This window comes from Rhincodon typus, chromosome 18, assembly GCF_021869965.1.
Source record: "Rhincodon typus isolate 14 chromosome 18, sRhiTyp1.1, whole genome shotgun sequence".
NCBI lineage: Eukaryota > Metazoa > Chordata > Chondrichthyes > Orectolobiformes > Rhincodontidae > Rhincodon > Rhincodon typus.
In genome coordinates this window covers 44,415,219-44,436,178 of record NC_063349.1, presented here as the reverse complement: position 1 = coordinate 44,436,178, position 20,960 = coordinate 44,415,219, and the positions used below count along the sequence as shown (strand labels likewise).

General features: G+C 45.0%; 2 protein-coding genes across 2 annotated transcripts in view; both read left to right on the top strand.

Moving 5' to 3' along the window:
* Nucleotides 1-14,819, top strand: part of btbd11b (BTB (POZ) domain containing 11b) — a 111,955-nt gene extending 97,136 nt beyond the window's left edge. The window contains exons 9-15 of the mRNA XM_048607785.1: nt 3,092-3,270; nt 6,411-6,516; nt 7,001-7,103; nt 9,530-9,620; nt 10,316-10,384; nt 12,153-12,266; nt 13,486-14,819. Coding sequence (XP_048463742.1) covers nt 3,092-3,270; nt 6,411-6,516; nt 7,001-7,103; nt 9,530-9,620; nt 10,316-10,384; nt 12,153-12,266; nt 13,486-13,695 — 872 coding nt within the window. The 3' untranslated portion in view covers nt 13,696-14,819. The remainder of the gene's footprint in view (nt 1-3,091; nt 3,271-6,410; nt 6,517-7,000; nt 7,104-9,529; nt 9,621-10,315; nt 10,385-12,152; nt 12,267-13,485) is intronic.
* Nucleotides 14,820-20,649: 5,830 nt separating this feature from the next.
* Nucleotides 20,650-20,960, top strand: part of pwp1 (PWP1 homolog, endonuclein) — a 42,023-nt gene continuing 41,712 nt past the window's right edge. The window contains exon 1 of the mRNA XM_048607965.1: nt 20,650-20,866. Coding sequence (XP_048463922.1) covers nt 20,801-20,866 — 66 coding nt within the window. The 5' untranslated portion in view covers nt 20,650-20,800. The remainder of the gene's footprint in view (nt 20,867-20,960) is intronic.

The window sequence follows — 20,960 nt, the reverse complement described above, 5'->3', positions numbered from 1 at the left end:
TCTCTCTCTCTCTATCTGTGTCTGTGTGTGTCTCTCTCTCTCTCTCTCTCTGTCTGCGTGTGTCTCTCTCTCTCTATCTGTGTCTGCCTGTGTCTCTCTCTCTCTGTCTGTGTCTGTGAATGCGTGTCTCTCTCTGTCTGTGTCTGTGTCTGCATGTCTCTCTCTCTCTCTATCTGTGTCTGCGTGTCTCTCTCTCTCTGTCTGTGTCTGTGTCTGCGTGTCTCTCTCTCTCTGTCTGTGTCTGTGTGTGTCTCTCTCTCTCTATCTGTGTCTGTGTCTGCGTGTCTCTCTCTCTGTCTGTGTCTGCGTGTCTCTCTCTCTCTCGCTCTGCGTCTGCGTGTGTGTCTCTCTCTCTCGCTCTCTCTCAGCTTCCCTCTCCGCCAAACTCCAGAAGGATGAAGAATATCACAATTTTCCTCCACAACAATTGATGTTTTAAGTACAATCTGCCCTGTCCCAGACCAGCCAGCAGCCTCTGAGTGACAGAACTCTGAGGGATCTGTGATTTGAAGTCTGGGTTTTTTTTTCTCTGTTTCATTTCAAAAAGCACTGTTACATTAAACCTGAAGAAATCAGAACAGAAATTGGTTTTACGAAGCTCTAAGTCCTTGTTCTATCTATAGATACCGTTCTGCTCCAATCTGTGACTGACCTTCCTCCAGAACATCTCTCACCGATTCCTTACATTGTCTCCTGCTCAACGAAAGAGTTTAATTTAGATGTTTGGGATTCTAAATTCTCCAAATATGCAAACAAGAAATGATTGGCCGTTAGCTGGTGGATTCTGGATCATATTCTGCTCTCAGCTGGCCAGTGCCAGTCATTCTGTCCCTCGTGGGGCTTAGATCAAGTCCAGGCTGTTAATCTGAAGCTCCATCTGCCCCCTGAGGTGATTATAAAAGACCCCATGGTACTATTTCAAAGGACAGGAAGTTCAGCCCTCCCAAAGTCCTGGCCAATGTTTATACATCAATTAACAAATAGATACCCTATTTGTAATGTTGTGGTTTCTGGGAGCTTGCTGTGTGCAAGTTAGTTGCCGTGACACTATGGCAGTACAGTGGACATGTTTTGAGATGCCCTGAAGCGATGCTTCAACTTTTGTCCACACACCATGTTTGACTCTGAGGTGCTTCAACATAATTTTTGATATTTATGGTGTACATTCCATGTCTTATACAGCCCGAAGGCAAAACATTTCAAACTGACTATGACAGAGAGGACAATAAAATTGAACTTTTCTCCATACATCTGCTCAAAGCTCACTGATCTTTCAGTGCCAAGAATTGGCCTTGACCAAGTGCTGCAGACTTGGGATGGGGAGGGGGGGGCACAGCCACTCAGTGGTTAGCAATGCTGCCTCATAGCACCAGGGACCCGGGTTCAATTCCACCCTCAGGTGACGGCAAACTCCCCACAGACTCGTTCTCCCTGTGTCTGTGTGGGTTTCCTCCAGGTGCTCCGGTTTCCTCCCACAGTCCAAAGGTATGCAGGCTAGGTGGAGTAACCGTGGGAAATGCAGGGTTGCAGGGATGGGGTAGGGATGTGGGTGGGATGCTCTTCGGAGGGAGAGTGTGGACTCAGTGGGCCGAATGGCCTGCTTCCACACTGTAGGGATTCTGTGACTGGCATACTCTGAGTGCCAGGACTGTGGGACACACTAAAACTTGGCGCAGCCGCTGCAGAGGCTCAATGAGGAAAGGTTATAACCTGAGGCCTTTCAGCCCTCTTACACTGAGGGACTGGGAACTGCGTAGGGCCCTTCTGTTGTATGTCGGAGCTGGAATGGGTTTGTATTTGTAGCCTGCCTTATCACCTTCCTGCCAGCTCCTGACCTTGAAACAAATGATTTATTGTCACTTGTATTTTACAGTAAAAAGCTTCAACTGTCCCCACTATCCGGCACCATTTTGAATATTTTTAAGAATAAAAGGTATAACTGAAAGAGAGTCCATCTTCATTCTGCTGTTTCTGCCATGAGTCCCGACCTGTCTCCCAGTTCACGGGATCAAGTAGCATGCCCATCCTTGGGCCTATTGAGGCCCTAAGGACATCAAATAACAGGCCCTGACATTCCCATACAAAGTGGTGGCGTCAGGCATGAAAGTGCCTGTCAGACGTATTCCATCTGGATCAGACCGTCTCCCTCAATTCCTCCTCTTCTCCTCCACCCCACCAACTCAGGCATCTCAAACTGGGCCCCTCACTCCTGACAGCCAGGCCCCGCCGTTTCCTTGGACTTAACTGAGGTCCAGTCTTCGCAAGCCCCCCAGGGCTGGCTGTAGAGTGGCACTGCTGGGGCTACAAGATTGGTCAGTGGCTGTTTAAGGTGACATCTCACCCCCAGGTTTGATTGGGAAGGTAGGGTTTAAGGGCATTGAGGGGTGCGTGGTCTTTCTCTGAGCCAGGTGACCCCTTGCCAGATGTTCAATGGCTGTGTGGCACGACCACCTTCTCCAGGAGCAATTGAAGTTGGGCAACAAATGGTGACCCAGCCAGCGATGCCCACATTCCATGAATGAATTGGAAGAAGCTTGCCCTTAGTGTAAAGAGATATTTTTTTTTGAAATGAAGGATTTAATTGAGTGTGTGAATGTGGTGACAGGTCATAAAATTTTACAGTACAGAAGGAGACTATTTGACCCATCATGTCTGTGACAGCTCCTGAAAGAGCTATCTCTAGGTAGTCCCACTCTCCAGCCCTACCTCCGTGGCCCTCTAGATTAATCACTTTCAAATATATATCCATCCCTCTTTTGAAACCTCGTATCAAATCTGCCTCCACTGCTCTCCCAGGCAGCCTATTCCAAATCCTAACAACTTTGAGTAAAGAAGTTTCTCCTTGTCTCATTTCTAGCTCTCTTGCTGACAATCTCGAAGTTGTGACCCCCTAGATACCGACATAGCGAGAAGTGGAAACAGAATAACCTCCTTTTACCTGTCAAAATTGTTCATAATTCAAAATTATGAACATATTATCTTATTCATCATGTTAAAACAGTGGGCGATGACCCTGCAGTTTGATGAAAGGTGGTGTTGCCTGTTATGTAGTGCTGTAATGTGTACCTGGAATACTGCCTTTGTCTCCCAGGTGTGCCATGGAACCTGCACTCGTGGTTGTTATCCCTGAACACGGCATTCCTGCAACACCGCAGACTGGTCATCCAGTGTATCCTGAAGGAGTTCAACACTATCAAGGAGGAAGAGTACAGTGATCAGCTCCTCCTGCAGGGTCTACCACTCCTGTTTCAGATCCTGAGAGCCAGCAAGGTAACACCTTACCGTCTGTACAAAGTCCAATGATGGGGGTCATTGTATGGGTGGTAATGTCAAAGGGCTTGTAATGCAGACTAATGTATAGGTGGCATGGGTTCAAACCTCACCATAGCAGTTGGTGGTCTTAAAGTCAACCAAAACTGGAATTTTAATCCTAACGGCTAAATTAATGACAACTTTGTAACCAGTTGTCATAGAGGCCCACCTGATTCACTATTGCCTTAGAATCCCTACAGTGTGGAAACAGGCCATTGGCCCAACAAGTCTACACCAACCCTCAGAGCATCCCACTCGGACCTATCCCCTGACCTTATCCCTGTAGGCCTGCATTACCCATGTATGTGACTGACACAGAATATACATCATAAATATCAAAAATTGTGTTGCAGCACCTCCAGAGTCAAACATGGTGTGTGGAGAAAAGTTGAATTTAATATGGCCAATTCACCTAATGTGCACATCTTTGGACTGTGGGAGGAAACCAGAGCACCTGGAGGAAACCCACGGAGACACGGGGAGAATGTGCAAACTCCACACAGACAGTCACCCGAGGGCAGATTCAAACCCGAGTCCCTCGTGCTGTGAGGCAGCAGTGCTAACCACCGAGCCACCGTGCCGTCCTAGTAACCTAAACTCTTTAGGGAAGACAACTGCTCTCCTTACCTGGTCTGGCCTACGTGTGACTCCAGACTCTTGATGTTGACTCTTAACTGTTCCCTGAAATGGCCTTCAGTTGAGGGGGCAATTAGGGGTGTGCAGCAAGTGCTGCTCCAGCCACGACACCCACATCCCGCATGAGAATCGTTCAGAATTCTAATCTGCAGTCAGGTATAAACCTTACCAGGACCACATTAAAGAATAAACTAATTCCTTTCACCTGATTTCCAAATTATACAGTCACTGCAAGCCAGTCAGTAAAAAGATACACAATGAGAGCTCGCCTTAGTTTGTGGGAAACGAGAACACCATTTGGCCCATCCGTCCTGAGTCAGCTCTTTGCAAAACTATCCAATTAGTTCAACAAACAAAAACAGGAAGTGCTGCAAATACTCAACAGGTCTGACAGCATCGGCAGAGAGAGACAGGGGGAGGGACAGCCAGACAGAGAGAGGAGGAAACAGACGTAGAAAGAGAGAGGGAGAGGGAGAGGGAGAGAGGACAGACTGAATGTTGGGTGGGGAGTGTGTTGCTTGTTGTCTCCCCGTAGGGAAGTTGGTTGCCATTTTGCCCACTTTAACATGAAGAGACCCTCCCTCCTCCCCCACCTCTGGGGTTGGGGAGTGGAATCTTTACAAAGTGAGAGTGGTCTCTCCCATCCCTCAGTAACAGGAAATCCCACCAAAACTGTACACAATATTCCAGGTGCAGTCTCGCTAATGCCTTGTACATTGCGACAATACTTCCCTACTTTTATACTCTATTCTTTTAGCAATAAATAGCAAAATTCCATTTGCCTTCCTTATTATCTGCTGTACCTGTATACCAGGATGGCACATAGTCATACAGCAGGGAAACACACCCTTCAGTCCAACTCGTCCATGCTGACCAAGTTTCCCAAACTAAACAAGTCCCACTTGCCTGCATTTGGCCCATATTCCTCTAAACCTTTCCTGTTCATGCACCTGTCCAAATGTCTTTCAAATGTTGTAACTGTACCTGCACCCACCACTTCCTCTGACAGGTCATTCCACATACAAACCAATCTCAATGTGAAAGTGTTGCTGCTCATGTTCCTTTTAAATCTTTCCCATCTCATCCTAAACCTATACTCCCTTATTTTGGACTCCCCCATCCTTGGAAAAAGACCCCTCAACCTCCTAAGCACCAGTGGAAAACGTCCCAGCCTATCCTTATAAATCAAACCCTCCATTCCTGGCAACATCCTGGTAAATCTCTTCAGAACCTTTTCCAATTTAATAATATCTTTCCTATAGCAGGGTGACCAGATTGTACACGATATTCCAAAAGTGGTCTCACCAGCATCCTGTACAACCTCAACATGATGTCCCAACTCCTATAATCAATGGTCTGCGCAATGAAGGCAAGTGTGTTAAACGGCGCCTTAACCATCCTGTCTGCCTGGGATGCAATTTTCAAATAACAATGTCCCTGAATCCCTAGGTCTCTCCGTTCAACAACTCTATCCAGGGCCCTATCATTTAATGTATAAGTCTTGCCTTGTTCATCTTACCAAAATGCAATACCTCCCATTTATCCAAACTAAACTCCATCTGCCACTCCTCAGTCCATTGACCCAATTGATTGTACTCTTAGATAACCTTCACTTTCCATTACACCGCCAATTTTGGTGTCATCCACAAACTTACTGACCATGCCTCCTAAATTCTCATCCAAGTCGTTTATATAAATGACAAACAACAGCGGACCCAGCACCGATGTCTGCGGAGTACTGCTGGTCACAGGCCTTCAGTCCAACAAACAACCCTGCACCACCATCCTCTATCTCCTACTGTCAAGCTAATTTCGTATCCAAATTCCCTGAATCCCATGTGATCTAACTTTATTAACCTGTCTAGCCTGCAATCCCCAGTCAAAGGCTTTACAAAAGTCCATGTAGACTATGTCTACTATTCTGCCATCATCTATCATTTTGGTCATGTTTCCAAAAATCTCAATCAAATTTGTGAGACAAGTTTGACTACACATTTGCAAGACAAGACTTCCTTCCCTAAATGCCATTAGTTACAGGTTTTTATTAACTGAATTGGCAGGATTTAAACCTGTATCCGCAGATGATTGCTGTGGGCATCTGGATTACTAGTCCAGTGACATTAACTCTAAGCCGCCATCTTCCACTGCTCGTGGGTGCAAACACAGGAGAGAATGGGAATTGGTCTGCATATGGGAATGGGCTACAGACATTTGGATGAAGTTCAGCAAAGATGAAAGTTGGGAGGCTGGTCAGTGGACCATTGGAGCAGCCATTTTGGGGGGATAAGCAGCAGATGAGCTGAGGCAGGACTGGAGCCAGCGTCGTTATGGAGGTAGAAGGAAGCTGACTTGGAGATTGAGTATTAAAGTGTTGTTGGTGCTCAGGATGTGATAAATGCAGCTTGCAATCCTCGTGGTCACGCTGCTTTATTCTGTCTCTTCTGATTACGCTCTAATTTCAGAATGAAGCAATCAGTCAACAGTTGGCAGGGATTTTTGTCCAGTGTTATGGCCCTTACCCAATTCCCAAGTTTACAGAAATCAAACGGAAGCAGATTTCCCGGCTAGGTAAGTTCTGAGTTTGCTATTTGTGTTGCAGTTTGACTCTGCGTTTTGCACTGTAATGCACCCTGTGTTTCAGTTTGTGAGATAACCCTGCGCTTTGTGCTGTAATACTGCCCTGCGTTTTTAGTTGTAATGCACCAAATCCTCCTCCTCCTCCACATGGGAAAAGGGGCAAAGACTTTCTGTGGATAATGCAAAACGTGGATCCTGCTGTGATGTAACGCTCCTCCATACCATGTGATCAGATTAGATGAATCATTAGGATAAAGTTAAATGGGGTCTGGGGCTAAGTTCTTGAGTAAATGGATCCACAGGATTTCAAGGAGTGAATGTATGACCCTACAATTCTGCTATAATTTAACCTTGCATTTTATGTTGTAATACAATCCTGTGTTTGAGTTGTAATGGAACCCTGCATTCTATGTTGTAAGGTAATCCCCTGCGCTTTGTGTTATGATTTAATATTGCATTTTTTGCTTCTGTCCAGATCCTCACTTTCTGAATAACAAGGAGATGTCTGACGTTACGTTTCTCGTGGAGGGGAAACCGTTTTACGCACACAGAGTGTTGCTGTTCACTGCCTCGCCCAGGTAAACCACTCACGTTAAAATGTTGCATGCTGTGGATGGGTGGCTGGAGGAGTGTTTTTTTTTTAAACTGTGTAGGTCACCTGCCCCCAGGGTTTGCAATCACTAGCAACAAGTGACACCAATAAACCTCAGTTCATGGTTAAGTTGACCAAGGGGCTTCACACAATACGACAAAAACATAGGACAGACATCTGACACTGAGCAAGGAGCAGCAAAAACATGGTGGAAAAGGTGACATTCAGGAAGGATTTGATAGAGGAGGGAGCCATGAAAAGGGGGACCCAGTACATTAAAAATGTCCTGGAACCCCTTTAATTGATCAGAGCTGGGCAAGGGTTATAAACATTATTAATGGGAGGAACATGTACAACTCAGCAAGGTAGATGCATCAATTGCACAACTGTAAACAAAATAACCAAAATGTTGGGAGATCCTGGAGGTTGTATCCAATCAGAAAACAGGCTGAGGAGACTGGGGAGGACCTTGATCCCAGTTCAATTATCTCACTTAATCTCAATGGGTAAAGGAATCCCAGTGGATTTCAGAAAGTTTTTATTATTTGCAATCTGCCTGTCCTTCACATAGTCTTCAGTGTAGCTCCAAACGAAAAGCTCTTATAATAAGTAAGAGAGTGATTGTTCTTGAAGGCAGAATTGGCAGAAAGAAAGAAATCAGCCGTAACTAGTTAGTGAATGGATACAGGCTGGGGACCATCTCGGAAATCGATACTGGGACAGTACGTTGATTGGAGTGTCTCAGGGATCAATACTGGGGGAATGAACTGTGTGAAAACATGTTATATCTGGAAATAGTCAAATGGCTCACTGTGCCCCAACAAGATGTAAGAAATTAGCAGATTCCTGCAGTTGGGTGAGGTTCATGTTCCATGCTGGGAACGATTTTCCCATTTAGAAAATCTATCTGCAGGTTGCTCTTCAATCACACACAATCATTGGTTCAAAATACTGGAATTCCTTCCCTAAAGGATTGTGGGTCAACCTACAGCACGTAGACTGCAGAGGTTCAAGAAGGCAGCTCATCACCACCTTCTCAAGGGCAACCAAGGATGGGCAATAGATACTGACCCAGCCAACGACACCCGTGTCCCAAAAGTGAATTAAAAAAAAGCTCCAGTTTCTTTTTTTTAAAAGGTGGCATTTCACCGATTGTGTGTTATTGAAAGCATTGGGCAGAATTCACCCACATTCTGGGTATGGTGTGACTACAGGTAAGGGGAGGGTGGGGTATTGGCAGGTGGGAAAGTGGTGGCAGATATATGTTAGAAAGGGTCCCCGATACATACCTGATGCCAGCTGCGAGGTGACGAATCGCCAATCTGCATGTCCAAGGCCCCAATTAGGAGAAACTTCACCACTAGGAGAGATTTCTCCTGCAGCAGAGTGGCCCCACTCCTCAGGAGCAGAGGCAGCAGCTTAATGGAAGCAGTGCCCCTGTGGGAGTTCAGAGAGTCACTCAACAACCAGGTCATACAGTCATACAGCACAGGAACAGGCCCTTCGGTCCAACTAGTCCATGCTGACTGAGTTTCCCAAACTAAACTTGTCCCATTTGCCTGTGTTTTGCCCATATCCCTGTAAACCTTTCCTATTTGTGTACCCTGTCAAAATGTCTTTTAAACTTTGTAACTGTACCTGCATCCACCACTTCCTCTGGCAGTTTATTCCAGTCACGCACCACCTTCTGTGTGAATAAGTTGCCCCTCGGGTCCCTTTTAAATCTTTCCCTCTCATCTTAAACCTATGCCCTCTAGTTTTGAATTCCCCTATCCTCGGGAAAAGACCTTGGCTATTCACCTTAACCATGCCCCTCACTATTTTATGAACCTCTATAAGGTCACCCCTCAGCCTCCTACGCTCCAGTGAAAAAAGTCCCAGCCTATCCAGCCTCTGCTTAGAACAAAAACCCTCCAGTCCCGGCAACATCCTTGTAAATCTTTTCTGCGACCTCTCCAGTTTATACTAGCCTTCCTACAGCAGGGCAACCAGAACTGCATACAGCACTCCACAGATGGCTTCACCAATGTCCTGTACAACCTCAACAGGACATCCCAACTCCTATACTCGATGCTTTGACCAACAAAGTACTGCCTTCACCACCCAGTCTACCTGTGACATCACTTTCAAGGAACTATGTACCTGAACCCCTAGGTCTCTCTGTTCAATAACAGTCCCCAGGGGGTTCACTGGCAGCAAAGACCCAAGCACCAATGCCTTTGATCAGAGAGCCTTGACAGCTTTGCTTCTCTTAAATAAGAAAAACAGTATTTATCTGCACACCACTCTTCCTCCCACCTGTCCATCGTGGGGCTTTTCGTTAAGGATAACCTGCCAGGAGCCATGTTTGCATTAGCCTTCCTGTGAACCGCTGTCCATCAAACTAACCCAGTCTTATCTGTGTGTCTTTAGGTTTAAGAACCTACTTTCGAGCAGGATGTCCTCGGACAATGCATCCAGTATTTTCATCGAAATTGGCCACATAAAGTACAATATATTTAAGGTAACCAGAACAAGAATAAACAGCTTTGTGCAAAATGCTAAAGCAGGCAGGTAGTAAGCTGAAGGATGGAACGGGGTAACGGAGAGCTACCTGGATCGCTGCACAGAGAGCCAGTATGGACTCAATGAGTTGAATGGCCTCCTTCTGTGTTGTAATAACTGCTCACCTAACATTGGAACAGAGAAGCACGAAGCCTTTCAAGCCTGCCCCACCTTCTAATAAAGTCAGAAGTCACACACCAGGTTATAGTCCAACAGGTTTATTCGAAATTGTAAGCTTTCAGAGTGCTGCTCCTTCACCAGGTGAAGTTATTGGTCGACTCCAAATTCCTATCTGATCCCTTCGCTATCCATCATCTATCAAATTCAGATAAAATACTGCAGATGCTGGAAATCTGAAACAGAGGCAGCTGGAGAAACTCAGCAGGTCTGGCAGCATCTGTGGAGAGAGAAGCAGAGTTACTGTTTTCAGTCTGGTACGATTCTTGAGCCTAAATGTATAACGTTGAAAGGGGGACTGCTGGGCCATGGTGTTTAGTGGGTAGGAGCCAGTTGTATGAAATGCTGCATTTTGTCGGTGAACCAACTTTCAAGAAAAGGATTTGTGTGTAATTTCATACTTCAGCATCTGGTTTGGGCAGCATTTATCGTTTCATTCCTGCTGTTTGATATTTAAAAATTATTTTTTTCCTGCAGATGGTGATGCAGTATCTTTACTACGGTGGTACGGAGACACTGCAGATTAGAAACAGTGATATATTAGAGGTGGGTTGAATTTTGCACTGATTAAATCTGGTTTTCTTTGCTGGGCCCAGGTGAAGCCCAGGCAATCCTGAATTCTCTTTGAAAATAACAACAGGAAGTTTGAAATATCATTACAGGTAGGACAGGGCTGTAATGGGGTTGGGGTCCCCCATTCCGAGAAATCCACAGGAGTCTCTTGGATGCTGTTTTCATGTGACCTTTCCGCACAAATTCGTTCTCTATTCTTGAAAAGAGAGGAGCGTGAACTGGGAACAAGAAGGCCATTTGGCCCTTTGAGCCTGCTGACCATTCAGTATGATCATGGCAGATCTGGCTGTGGTCTCACATTCACTTTACTGCCTGACCCCATTGCCTTGAGCTTATTTGTCTTTCAAAAATCTATCTCACTCAGCGCTGACTATATTCAGTGGATCCCACCTCCACTGCTCTCTGGGGAGGAAGATTGCATAAGCAAATGGCCTTCATTTATCGTCTTAAATGGGAGACTCCTTATTTGTAACTTTTTTGCCTTTTCTTTCTAGACTCCCCCCACCCCACCCCACCCATTAAAAAAAGGAGAAGCATCCTCCCATCATCAACCCTGCCATTCCCTTCGTTTAGTTTGATTGGCTGGTTTGTGATGCAGAGTGACCCCCAACAACACGGGCTCAATTCCTGTCTTGGCTGATGAAGGTCTTGCCATCTCACCTGGGCTTGTGGTGACCCTCAGGTTGAATCTCCACCGGTCATCTCTCTCCCGAATGAGAGAGCAGCCCGATGTCCCTCTGGGACTTTGGAGATGACTACTTACCTCTCAGAATTTTATGCTTCAATAAATTCAGCTCTCATAGTTGTAAAAGCCAATGGGCCCAAGCTGCTCCCAGCAAAATATGGAGACCAAGAAATGTACGCCAGTTCTCCAGATGTGGTCCCACCAATAGCCTGTATAGTTGTAACAAGACTTTCCTACTGTTATAGTCTCCTCCTCCCTCTTCTCCCTACCCCCAACCCCACCACCACCCCAATTCCATAATAAAGCCATTCTGTTTGCCTTCCTGATTTTTTTGTTTCTTGTACCTGCATGTTAACTCTGTGTGTGATTAAATACACCACAACACTCAGATCCTTCTGTATCACAGCGTGCAGCAGTCTCTCCATTTATTTTTCCTGTCAAAGTGGACAATCTGATTTTACCACATGGTGCTCCATCTGCCACATTTGTGCCCACTCACTTCACTCCACGTCCATATGCACCAAGATCTTGACAATATCCAGGCTTCGACTGATTTGTGGCAAGTAAGATTCGTGCCACACAAAAATGTGAGGCAATGGCCATCACCAATGGGAGAGAATCTAACCGTTGTCCCTTGTCATTCAACAGCCCTGCAATTGCTGAATTGACTAGAGACTGACTGGTCTAGCCAAACAGTGGCTACAAGAGCAGGTCAGAGGCTAGGATTCCTGCAGTGGTAACTCACCTTCTGACACTGCCAATATCAGCACATACGCGTGTGTCTGTGTCTGTGTCTGTGTCTGTGTCTGTGTCTGTGTCTCCAACTGTGACCTGTTGCTCAGTGTCAAGCACAATCAAACTTTTATTTCTTTACTACTTTATAGTTTTACTCCCCTCTGGAGCAGTTTAATTTCTAGTCTGAGAATATTTCCTTAATATCCAACTAATGACCAATTGCGTCGTGAGTATTCTTAAATACTGCTACTGAGAATGTACCTCTAATAATTGAACTTTATTCAGGCTGACACTGACATCAAGGTCATGTTTCTGTTCCAGTTATTGTCAGCAGCAAAGTTTTTCCAGCTTGAGGTTTTACAGCGACACTGTGAGCTCCTATGTACGAAAATCATCATTGTTGACAACTGTGTGGAAATGTATAATCACGCCAAGGTGAGCGCAATTCCCCAAACTCCTTTCTCTCTCTCTCTCTCTCTCTCTCGTTCGTGCTCTTGCTCACTCGTTCCTGTGCAGTTGTTCTCTCATTTGCTCGCTCGCTTGACTGCTCTCTCACTCACTCTCTCTCCATCCCAATCTTGTGCTGTTTCTCTTCCTCGCTGTCTCTTGCTCCTTTGCTATTGCTATCACTCTCAGTCATGCTCTTGTGCTCTCTGTCTCTTGCTCTCTTTCTCACGCTGTCAATCTCTTGCCCCCTCTCGTGCTCTCGATTTGTTTTTTCTTTCACTCTGTCTCTCAGTCTCTGACACTCTCTCACTCTTGCTCTTGTTCTCTCATTCAGTCTAACACACTGCTTTCTTTGCACTCTCTCATACACTCTGTTTCCGACTTGTGCTCTATTTGTTTCCCTAGCTCTTGCCTCATCATCACTTGCTCTCTCTAGCTTGTTATCTTTGTCATGTTTTCTCGCTCTCTGCCCTCTTTATCTTGCTCTCACTGTCTTTCTCTCATGTTCTCTCTCATGTTCTCTCCCATGTGCTCTCATTCTTTCTCTCTTGTGTTCTCACTCTCATTTTTGCTTTCTTGCACTCTCCTTTGTCTCTTGCTCCACCTCTGCCTTCGGGAGGTGGTACAATGTCAGGGTAAAGTCAGGCTTTGGCTAATTCTGTGGGGATGAAGGTTTAAATCTGGTCATGGGGGTGGGCAAGAATGTGGAGTTAAGGATGAAATCCGATCTGGCCTGATCTTATGGAATGGTGAAACAAACTATAGGCGCTAACTGGCCCACTCCCAATCTAATTTCTATGTTCTTTTCCGCCCCTTTCCATCTACCTGTCCCTCACCCCCTTCTCTATTGAGAGTAGTGAGATACAGCTGGGTGTCGAAGGCCTACATGTGAAACCTGAAGCTGTGCCTTCAGAGGATGCTGCAGGGATAGTGCCTCAAGAGGTAGAAGTGTGGGGAGCAGGAGGAGAAGCCATTGCAGGGGATTCTCTGCATTGTGAAGTGGTGGAAAAGAGTGCAGTTTCACCGACTTAGATGGAGAAGGCGATGTGGTCAACTGTGTCAAAGGCTGCAGACAGGTTGAGAACGTAATAGTGTGATAGGATGGATTTGGGAGAAGGCCAACACAATCAGGCTTGGGGGTGGGTTGGCAGTTTGCAAAGTTAGTTACCGTTGTCCGGCTCACTGTATTTTGTTTGCCTTTCTGCAGTTTGTTGGAGCTGTTCACCTTTCTGCGTTCTGTGAAGGATACTTCCTGAAGAATATGGTCTGTCTAATGGAGAACGAAGCTTTCAAACAATTACTGTACTCCTCTGTGGAGGAGTCACAGGGACATGATGTACTACATGATTTAGAGACTACACTGGCAGCGAGAATCCAGTCAATACATCTGTCAACCTCAAAGGGATCCATCGTGTGACCCAGGCATATCATTGACTTGTTTGGTTTCAGACATTATTGGTTAAGCTTCGAGTCTGATGAAAAGTAACTGCATCTCGCTAAGAGGTGTAGGAGCGAATGACAGAATCGGGATGGGTTCCATTGCAGCCCTCTGTGCTCTACCTTTTACTCTGTACAAACATATTCCAAGTGTCTCTCCAAGATCCCCCATCGATATCCTTTTAGATTCACAGCCAGCAAAAGCACATTTACTCAGCTCCTGCAGGAGCTATCACTTAACAAGAGTTTGGTGCATCAACAAGGGGTTAGAGCGTGTCCCGGACACCGCAGTGTCTGTCTCTTAACCTGTTTCATATTCACCGTGAAGCCATTGCCTAGAGAGAGGGATGGCGGTCAGGACAAGTCAGGAAGTGTTTGACAGTTTTGCACGTTCTGTGCATGAGGTGGTTTATAAGTGAAGGATGAATATTCAGAAAGTGAAGTGTTTCCTCTGGACCCAGAACCATGCACCAGCCTAGCCCAGCTCAGCAGTAGTTGAGGGAGACAGTGGCACGATGGTAAGGAGCAGTAATCAGGGGCCCAGGCTAATGTTCTACAGTCACCGGTTCAAATCCCACCACGACACCGAGTGGAATGTGGATTCAATCAATTAATAAAAAAAACACTTAATAAATCTGGATTTGAATGTTAGTCTCTGATGGTGAGCATAAAACTATCATCAATTGTTGTAAAAACCTGACTGATTCACTAATTTGCTTTGGGTCCTTACCTGGTTTGGTCTACATGTGACTCCAAACCCACAAGATGACTCTTAACTGCCCTCTGACATGCCCTAGCATTGCCACTCAGTTCAAGGGCAATTAGGGATGGGCAACAAGTACCATTCTTGCTAGTGATACCCACATCACATGAAAAGAATAAGTTCCCGATTCATAGCTCCCAGGAGCTGAGTTGTGGATTCAGCCGTTCGCTTGGTTTGTTTCATTTGTTCAATCTCAGACTGAAGAGCACCTTCTGTTTTGACTGGACTCGAGACATTATTTTTGGAAATGCAGAAACTGCAGCCCAGGGCAGAGCCACTACATGTGTGAAATTAGAGAGTGAGTCTGCTCCATTTGAAATAAAATATTCAGACTCCAATGATCTAATTCTCTTTATCAATAATCCCACAGGAATTCTTTTGATTGTCCTGAATCATTTCTCCCTTCCTGGGGTTCCAAAGGAACAGCCTTCACCTCTACTATCCTCTATAGTTTTAATGCCCATTCCTGCTAAATTATTTTCTGAGGATCCCTTACACTTTCCTATTAACACAGTCATCCCCCATTTAATTTCTCACAGTTGGTTTTAGTACACCCAGTCTTATTACAAAGTGCATAACCTTACACTTTCCCACATTGTATTTCATCTGCTCTCCTAACCTGTCGAAGTCCTTCTGCAGCCTCCCTGCTTCCTCTAGTCTACCTGTCCCTCCAACTACCCTTGTATCATCCATAAACATAGCAACAATATCCTCAGTTCCTTTGTCCAGATCGTTAATATATGGTTTTAAAACAAAAATAGATTTTTGAACAGTAAAGGAACTAAGGTTAGCGGGCAGGTAAGTGGAGCTGAGTCCATGAAATGATCAGCCGTGACCTTGTTGAATAGCGGACCAGGCTTGAGGGGCCAAATGGCCTTTTCCTGCACCTATTTCTTATGTTCTTGTAACTTGAATAGTTGTCCCAACACTGACGACTGTGGAACTCCCCTAGTCACCAGCTGCCATCCTGAAAAAGACCCTTTTATCCCTACTCCCTCCCTTCTGCACATCAGCCAATCTTCTATCAAGTACCCTATCCCTAACACCATGGGCTCTTATTGTATTTAGCAGCCTCCTGTACAACACCTTGTCAAAGGCCTTCTGGAAATCCAAATAGATCGTGTTCACTGGCTCTCCTTTGTCTAACTTGCTTGACACCTCCCCAAAGAATTCCAGCAGATTTGTCAGGCATGACCTCCCCTTGACGAACCAGTGCTGACTCAGCCCTATTTTACTATGTACTTGCAAGTACTCTGCAATCTCATCCTTAATAATGAATTCGAAAATCTTACGAACAATGTAGGCAGTTAGCCTGATTTCAATTTTCCATCTGTGTGCCTCCCTCTCTTCTTAAACAGGGATGTTACATTTACTAGCCTGTTTCTGATAGAAGAATAATCTCCGCCTGACCTAAAACCTGATTCTAAAATGATCTAGTCTTTTTTTCTGTGTGTCATGGTGAAGTTGAACCTTTATCATTTAACATCCCAGATATCCTGCTAAGAATTTCATTTCCAAAAAGATGTGAGATTAAAGTTGTCTTTAGGTCAGGTTTGGAACAGTTAGTTAAAAAGGAACGTTCATTTGCACAGAACTATAAATCACACGTCGATTTGACCTCCATAAAATCCAAATTCCTAATTGATAATATACACATTTACCACAGTCTGCAGGTACAGAAAGTGTTTAGGGAAGCTAATTGCATGGTATAGTTTATTGTCAGGGGGATTGAAAACACAAGTGGGAGCTCATACTTCCAATTCTCCAGCACATCAGTGTGACCACATTTGGAGCACTATGTACAGTATTGGTCTCCTATTTAGAGGGATGTGATTGCAGTGGAAGTAGTTTAAAGGAGGTTTACTAAACTAATACCTGGAATGGACAGGATGTCTTATGAGGAAAGGTTGGACAGGCTAGGCTTGGATCCACTGGAGTTTAGAAGTGAGAGAGGACTTGATTGAAACACTCTTTAAATTTCAAAAATGTACTTTATTCATAAAAATATCTTTGTATACGTCCATAGTCACTACAGTACTCTTGGTTCTGTGCAGTCTTTGCATGTTGGGAACATGGAATTGGGAACATGGAGTTTGACCTTCCTGACAGTTTGAACAAACCCAAAGTGAGTCATAGAATCACGCAGCACATAAACAGACCCTGTCTATGTTGACCAAGTTTCCCAAACTAAACCTGCATTTGGCCCATATTCCTCTAAGCCTTCCCTATTCATGTACCTGCCCAAATATCTTTTAAATGTTGTAACTGTACCTGCACCTACCACTTCCTCTGGCAGTTCATTCTACAAAGAAACCACCCCCTGTGTGAAAACATTGCCCTCAGGTCCCTTTTAAAGCTTCCTCCTCTCACCTTAAAAATACATCCCCTAGTTTTTAACTTCCCCACCTTTAGGAAAAAGACCTTTGCTATTCACCCTATCTATGCCCCTCATGATTTTATAAACCTCTATAAGGTCACCCCTCAATCTCCAGTGAAAAAAGTCCCACCCCATCCAGCCTCTCCTTATAACTCAAACCTTCCAGTCCTGGCAAAATACTGGTAAATCTTTTCTGAAGCTTCTCCAATTCAATAATATCTTTCCTATACCCATCCTATAGTACTCTAAAAGTGGCCTTGCTAACTTCTTGTACTACCTCACCATGACCTCCCAACTCCTGTACTCGATGGTCTGGTCTAAACACCTTCTTAACCATCCTGTCTACCTGTGACGCAACTTTCAAAGAACTATGTACCTGAACCCCCAGGTCTCTTTGTTTGACAACACTCTCTAGGGTGCTATCATTAACTGTATAAGTCCTGCCCTTGTTTGTTTTACCAAAATGCAATACCTCCCATTTATTCAAATTAAACTCCATCTACCACCCCTCAGCCCATTCCCACTAGTTACAGTGTGCCAATCCTCTATTCAAGAGAATGCATTACATCTAACCCAATCTGATGGGCTTTTTGCAGCACATTACCAAATGTCTCTGGAATTCCAGATATATTACAGCTACAGGACCCTCATTACCCACTTTTCTTGTTACATCTTTGAAGAACTCTAGCAAATTAGTGAAATATGATTTACCCTCCTTAAAACCATGCTGAATAGATTGCCTTAACTTTCTCGATACCTCATTACTTCTCCCTTAAATGATGAAGTCCAACAATTCCCAACAAATGACAGATATTAAACTAGTGTCTTTCTGCCTCTCTCCCTTTTTGAAAAAAGATGTTACATTAATATTTTGCCCCAATCTACCAGAATCCAGAAAATTTTGGAATATAATGAATGGAGTTACTATTGGGATGGTTTCAGTATCTCTCCCAACATGAAAATTAAAGCAAAATATTGATTTAGTATCTTCCATTTGTGCTCCCTACGATCAACTTCCCAGTCTTTTCATCTAAAAGACCAATATTCACTTTCCCTACTCTTCCCTTATAGACTGTACTCATCCAGAAGATGACACTGCAGGTAAATTATTGCATTTACCAAGGTGACCATCTGTAACAAAAAAAAACTGACTAATCCTGACTGACTTGTGTGCAAGTCAGATTGTATTTTTTTAGTGGCCAGGTATGATTCCAGTCAGCGGCAACACTGTATTTGTACTTTTAGTTGCCAAAAAACTGCAACTGCCAATTGGCCTCATCTAGACGTACTGTTCCTATGTTTCCTATCATTACCCTCGTAAACAGGAATTCTGCAAAGCTGAATCCCAAGGAATCCAACGAACTGCAAAACGTGAGCATGAGATGAGGCTGGTGCTGGCAATAGTGCTGGGGACTAGTGAACTGTCACAAGTGACGTTTCATTGTTGAGCTATTAAACAAAAGCCCTGTTTATTATCAGGACATAGAAGATCTCATGATATTCTTCAGAAGAAGAGCATGGAGTTCTCCATAGTGTCTGTCTAATATTTATTCCTCAATTAATGGTTCATGAGCTCAATATCATGTTTCTGCTGTGGGAGCTTGCTGTGTGCAATTTGATTACTACATTTCCTACATTAGTGACAACACCTCAAGAGCACTTTATTGGCTGGAAAATACTTTGTGACGTTCTGAGTTTGTGGAAGGGGCTTTTAAATGACAATTGTAATATTGTATTATTTGAAAGCATGAGACTGTAGCTGGAAAGGCTAGTATTTAAAACCTGACAACATTCTGGCAATTAAACCAATGACGTGATCTCCATAGTCTGCAACATTCCAGGGCAAACTGGGTCAACTTTCATCACCCAGACTGCAGCAGTTTCATAAGGCAGCTCACCACCACCTTCTCAAGGGCGATGAGGCTGGGCAATAAATGCTGGTCTGCCAGTGACAAGTGAACAAAACAATTGTTCAGGTACAACAGTGGCATCTACCCGACAATCACCTAGATATATCCTGTACACAAAATCCAACCTGGAAAATTACTGATGATCAAGAGTAGACTGATGGGATGGTAAAGTGGTGGAAGATATCATCAACAGTGCTATCAAGCAGCAGCTGCTCAGCAATAACCTGCTCAGTGACGCCCAGTTTGGGTTCCACCAGGGCCATTCAGCTCCTGACCTCATTACAGCCTTGGTTCAAACATGGACAAAAGAGCTGAATTTCAGAGGGGAGGCGAGAGTGATCACCCTTCAAACCAAAGCAAAATTTGACCAAGTATGCCATAAAGGAATCCCAGCAAGGCTGGAATTAATGGGAATCAGGGGGACATATCTCCACTGACTGGAATCATAACTAACACATAGGGAAATGGTTGTCGTTCTTGAAGGCCAATTATCTTAGCTAGAAGGATATGGGTTATTCAGGGTAGTGTTCATCAAGACCTTCCATCCATCAGAAGTGGGGAAGTTTTGCTGATGCACAATATTCAGCATCATTTGAAATTTCTCTGGTACTGAAGAACACCATTTCTAAATACAGCAACACCTGGTTTGGGTTGAGAAATGACAAGTAGAATTCTCACTGCAAAAGTGCCAGGTAATGACCATCTCCAGTGAGAGAACCCAACCAATGCCACTTGACATTCAATGGCATTACCATTCCTGGATACCCTGTATATCCTGGGGTATTACCATTAACCAATAACTGAAATGAACCAGGCATACAAATATTGTGGCAGCAAGAGCAGGTCAGAGTCTGGGAATTCTGCAGTGATTAGCTCATTTCCTGACTCCCCAAAGCCTCTCTACCATCCATAAGGAGTGTGACAGGATAGTCTCCACTTGCATAGATGAATACAGCTCTAACAACATTCAAGAAGTTTGATGGGACAAATAATCTTGCTTGATTGACATTTCATCTACTACATTAAACATTTGCTGTCTTCACCAACAGTGGCAGTAGTTTGCATCATTTACAAGATGCATAGCAACAACCTATTAGGGTTCCTTAGACATAGCCTTCCAGACCCATGAACTTAACTACATAGAAGAACATGGCATCAAATAAATCAGAATACCATCACCTGTAGGTTCCCTTTTAAACCACACATTTTCCTGGCTTGGTGGCTTACTATCACCTTCTCAAGGGCAGTTATGGATGCAAATAAATACTGGCTTAGCTGCAGTTCACGTGGTTTAGGTATGATCGCGGGAAAGTGAGAGAGAAAGTTTCAGGACCGAGTGACAAAGCTGTAATACTGATATAGTTCCAAATTAGCATGGTGTGTGGCATAGAAGGGAACTTCCAAAGGGTGGGATTCCCTTGTGCTTATCTTTCTAAATGGTAAAGGCTTCAGGTTAGGAAGATGTTGTTGATGGAACCTTGGTAAGTTTCTGCAGTGCATCTTTTGGATAGTACACATTGCTGCTGCTGCCGAGCATCAGTGGTGGAGGGAGTGGAAGCTTGTGGATTTGGTACCAATCCAGCAGGCTGCTTTGTCCTGGATGGTGTCAAGCTTCTTGAGTGTTGCTGGGGCTGCACTTATCCAGGCAAGTGAGGAGTATTCCATCGCACTCCTAACTAGCGCCTTGTAGATGCTGGACAGGATCCTTAAACCAGGAACCAACACACTGGCACAAGACATCACAGAGAACGCCCAACAAGGGGCGGGGTCAGATAGAAGGGGCGGGGCCAATGTGATTGGGCGGGACCACCGTAAGGGGCGGGGTCGTTGTAAAGGGGCGGCGAGGGGGAGGAGCGATGAAGGTTCAGGAGAGGGCGGGGCTTCACCCGGATGTGAGCTGTCGGAAGTCCCTCGTGGTTCAGACACCGGTAACGGAGCACGGTGAGAGGCGGACAGGCCGCGATTGCGGAGAGCTGGCATCGGCCTTCTCCGGGAGAGAAAACCAACTGCTCCTGTTATCATCCCTTTGAGCGTCATGAGCAGCCTCAGGCCTTGTGTGAGCTGGGTCCCCCGCGGTGTGGCCAAGGAAACCCCAGATAAGGTCAGGATTCGGGCGAGAGACTGCTGGGGCCGGCGCTGAGGGAGCGCCGCAGTGTCGGAGGGCCGGCGCTGAGGGAGCGCCGCAGTGTCGGAGG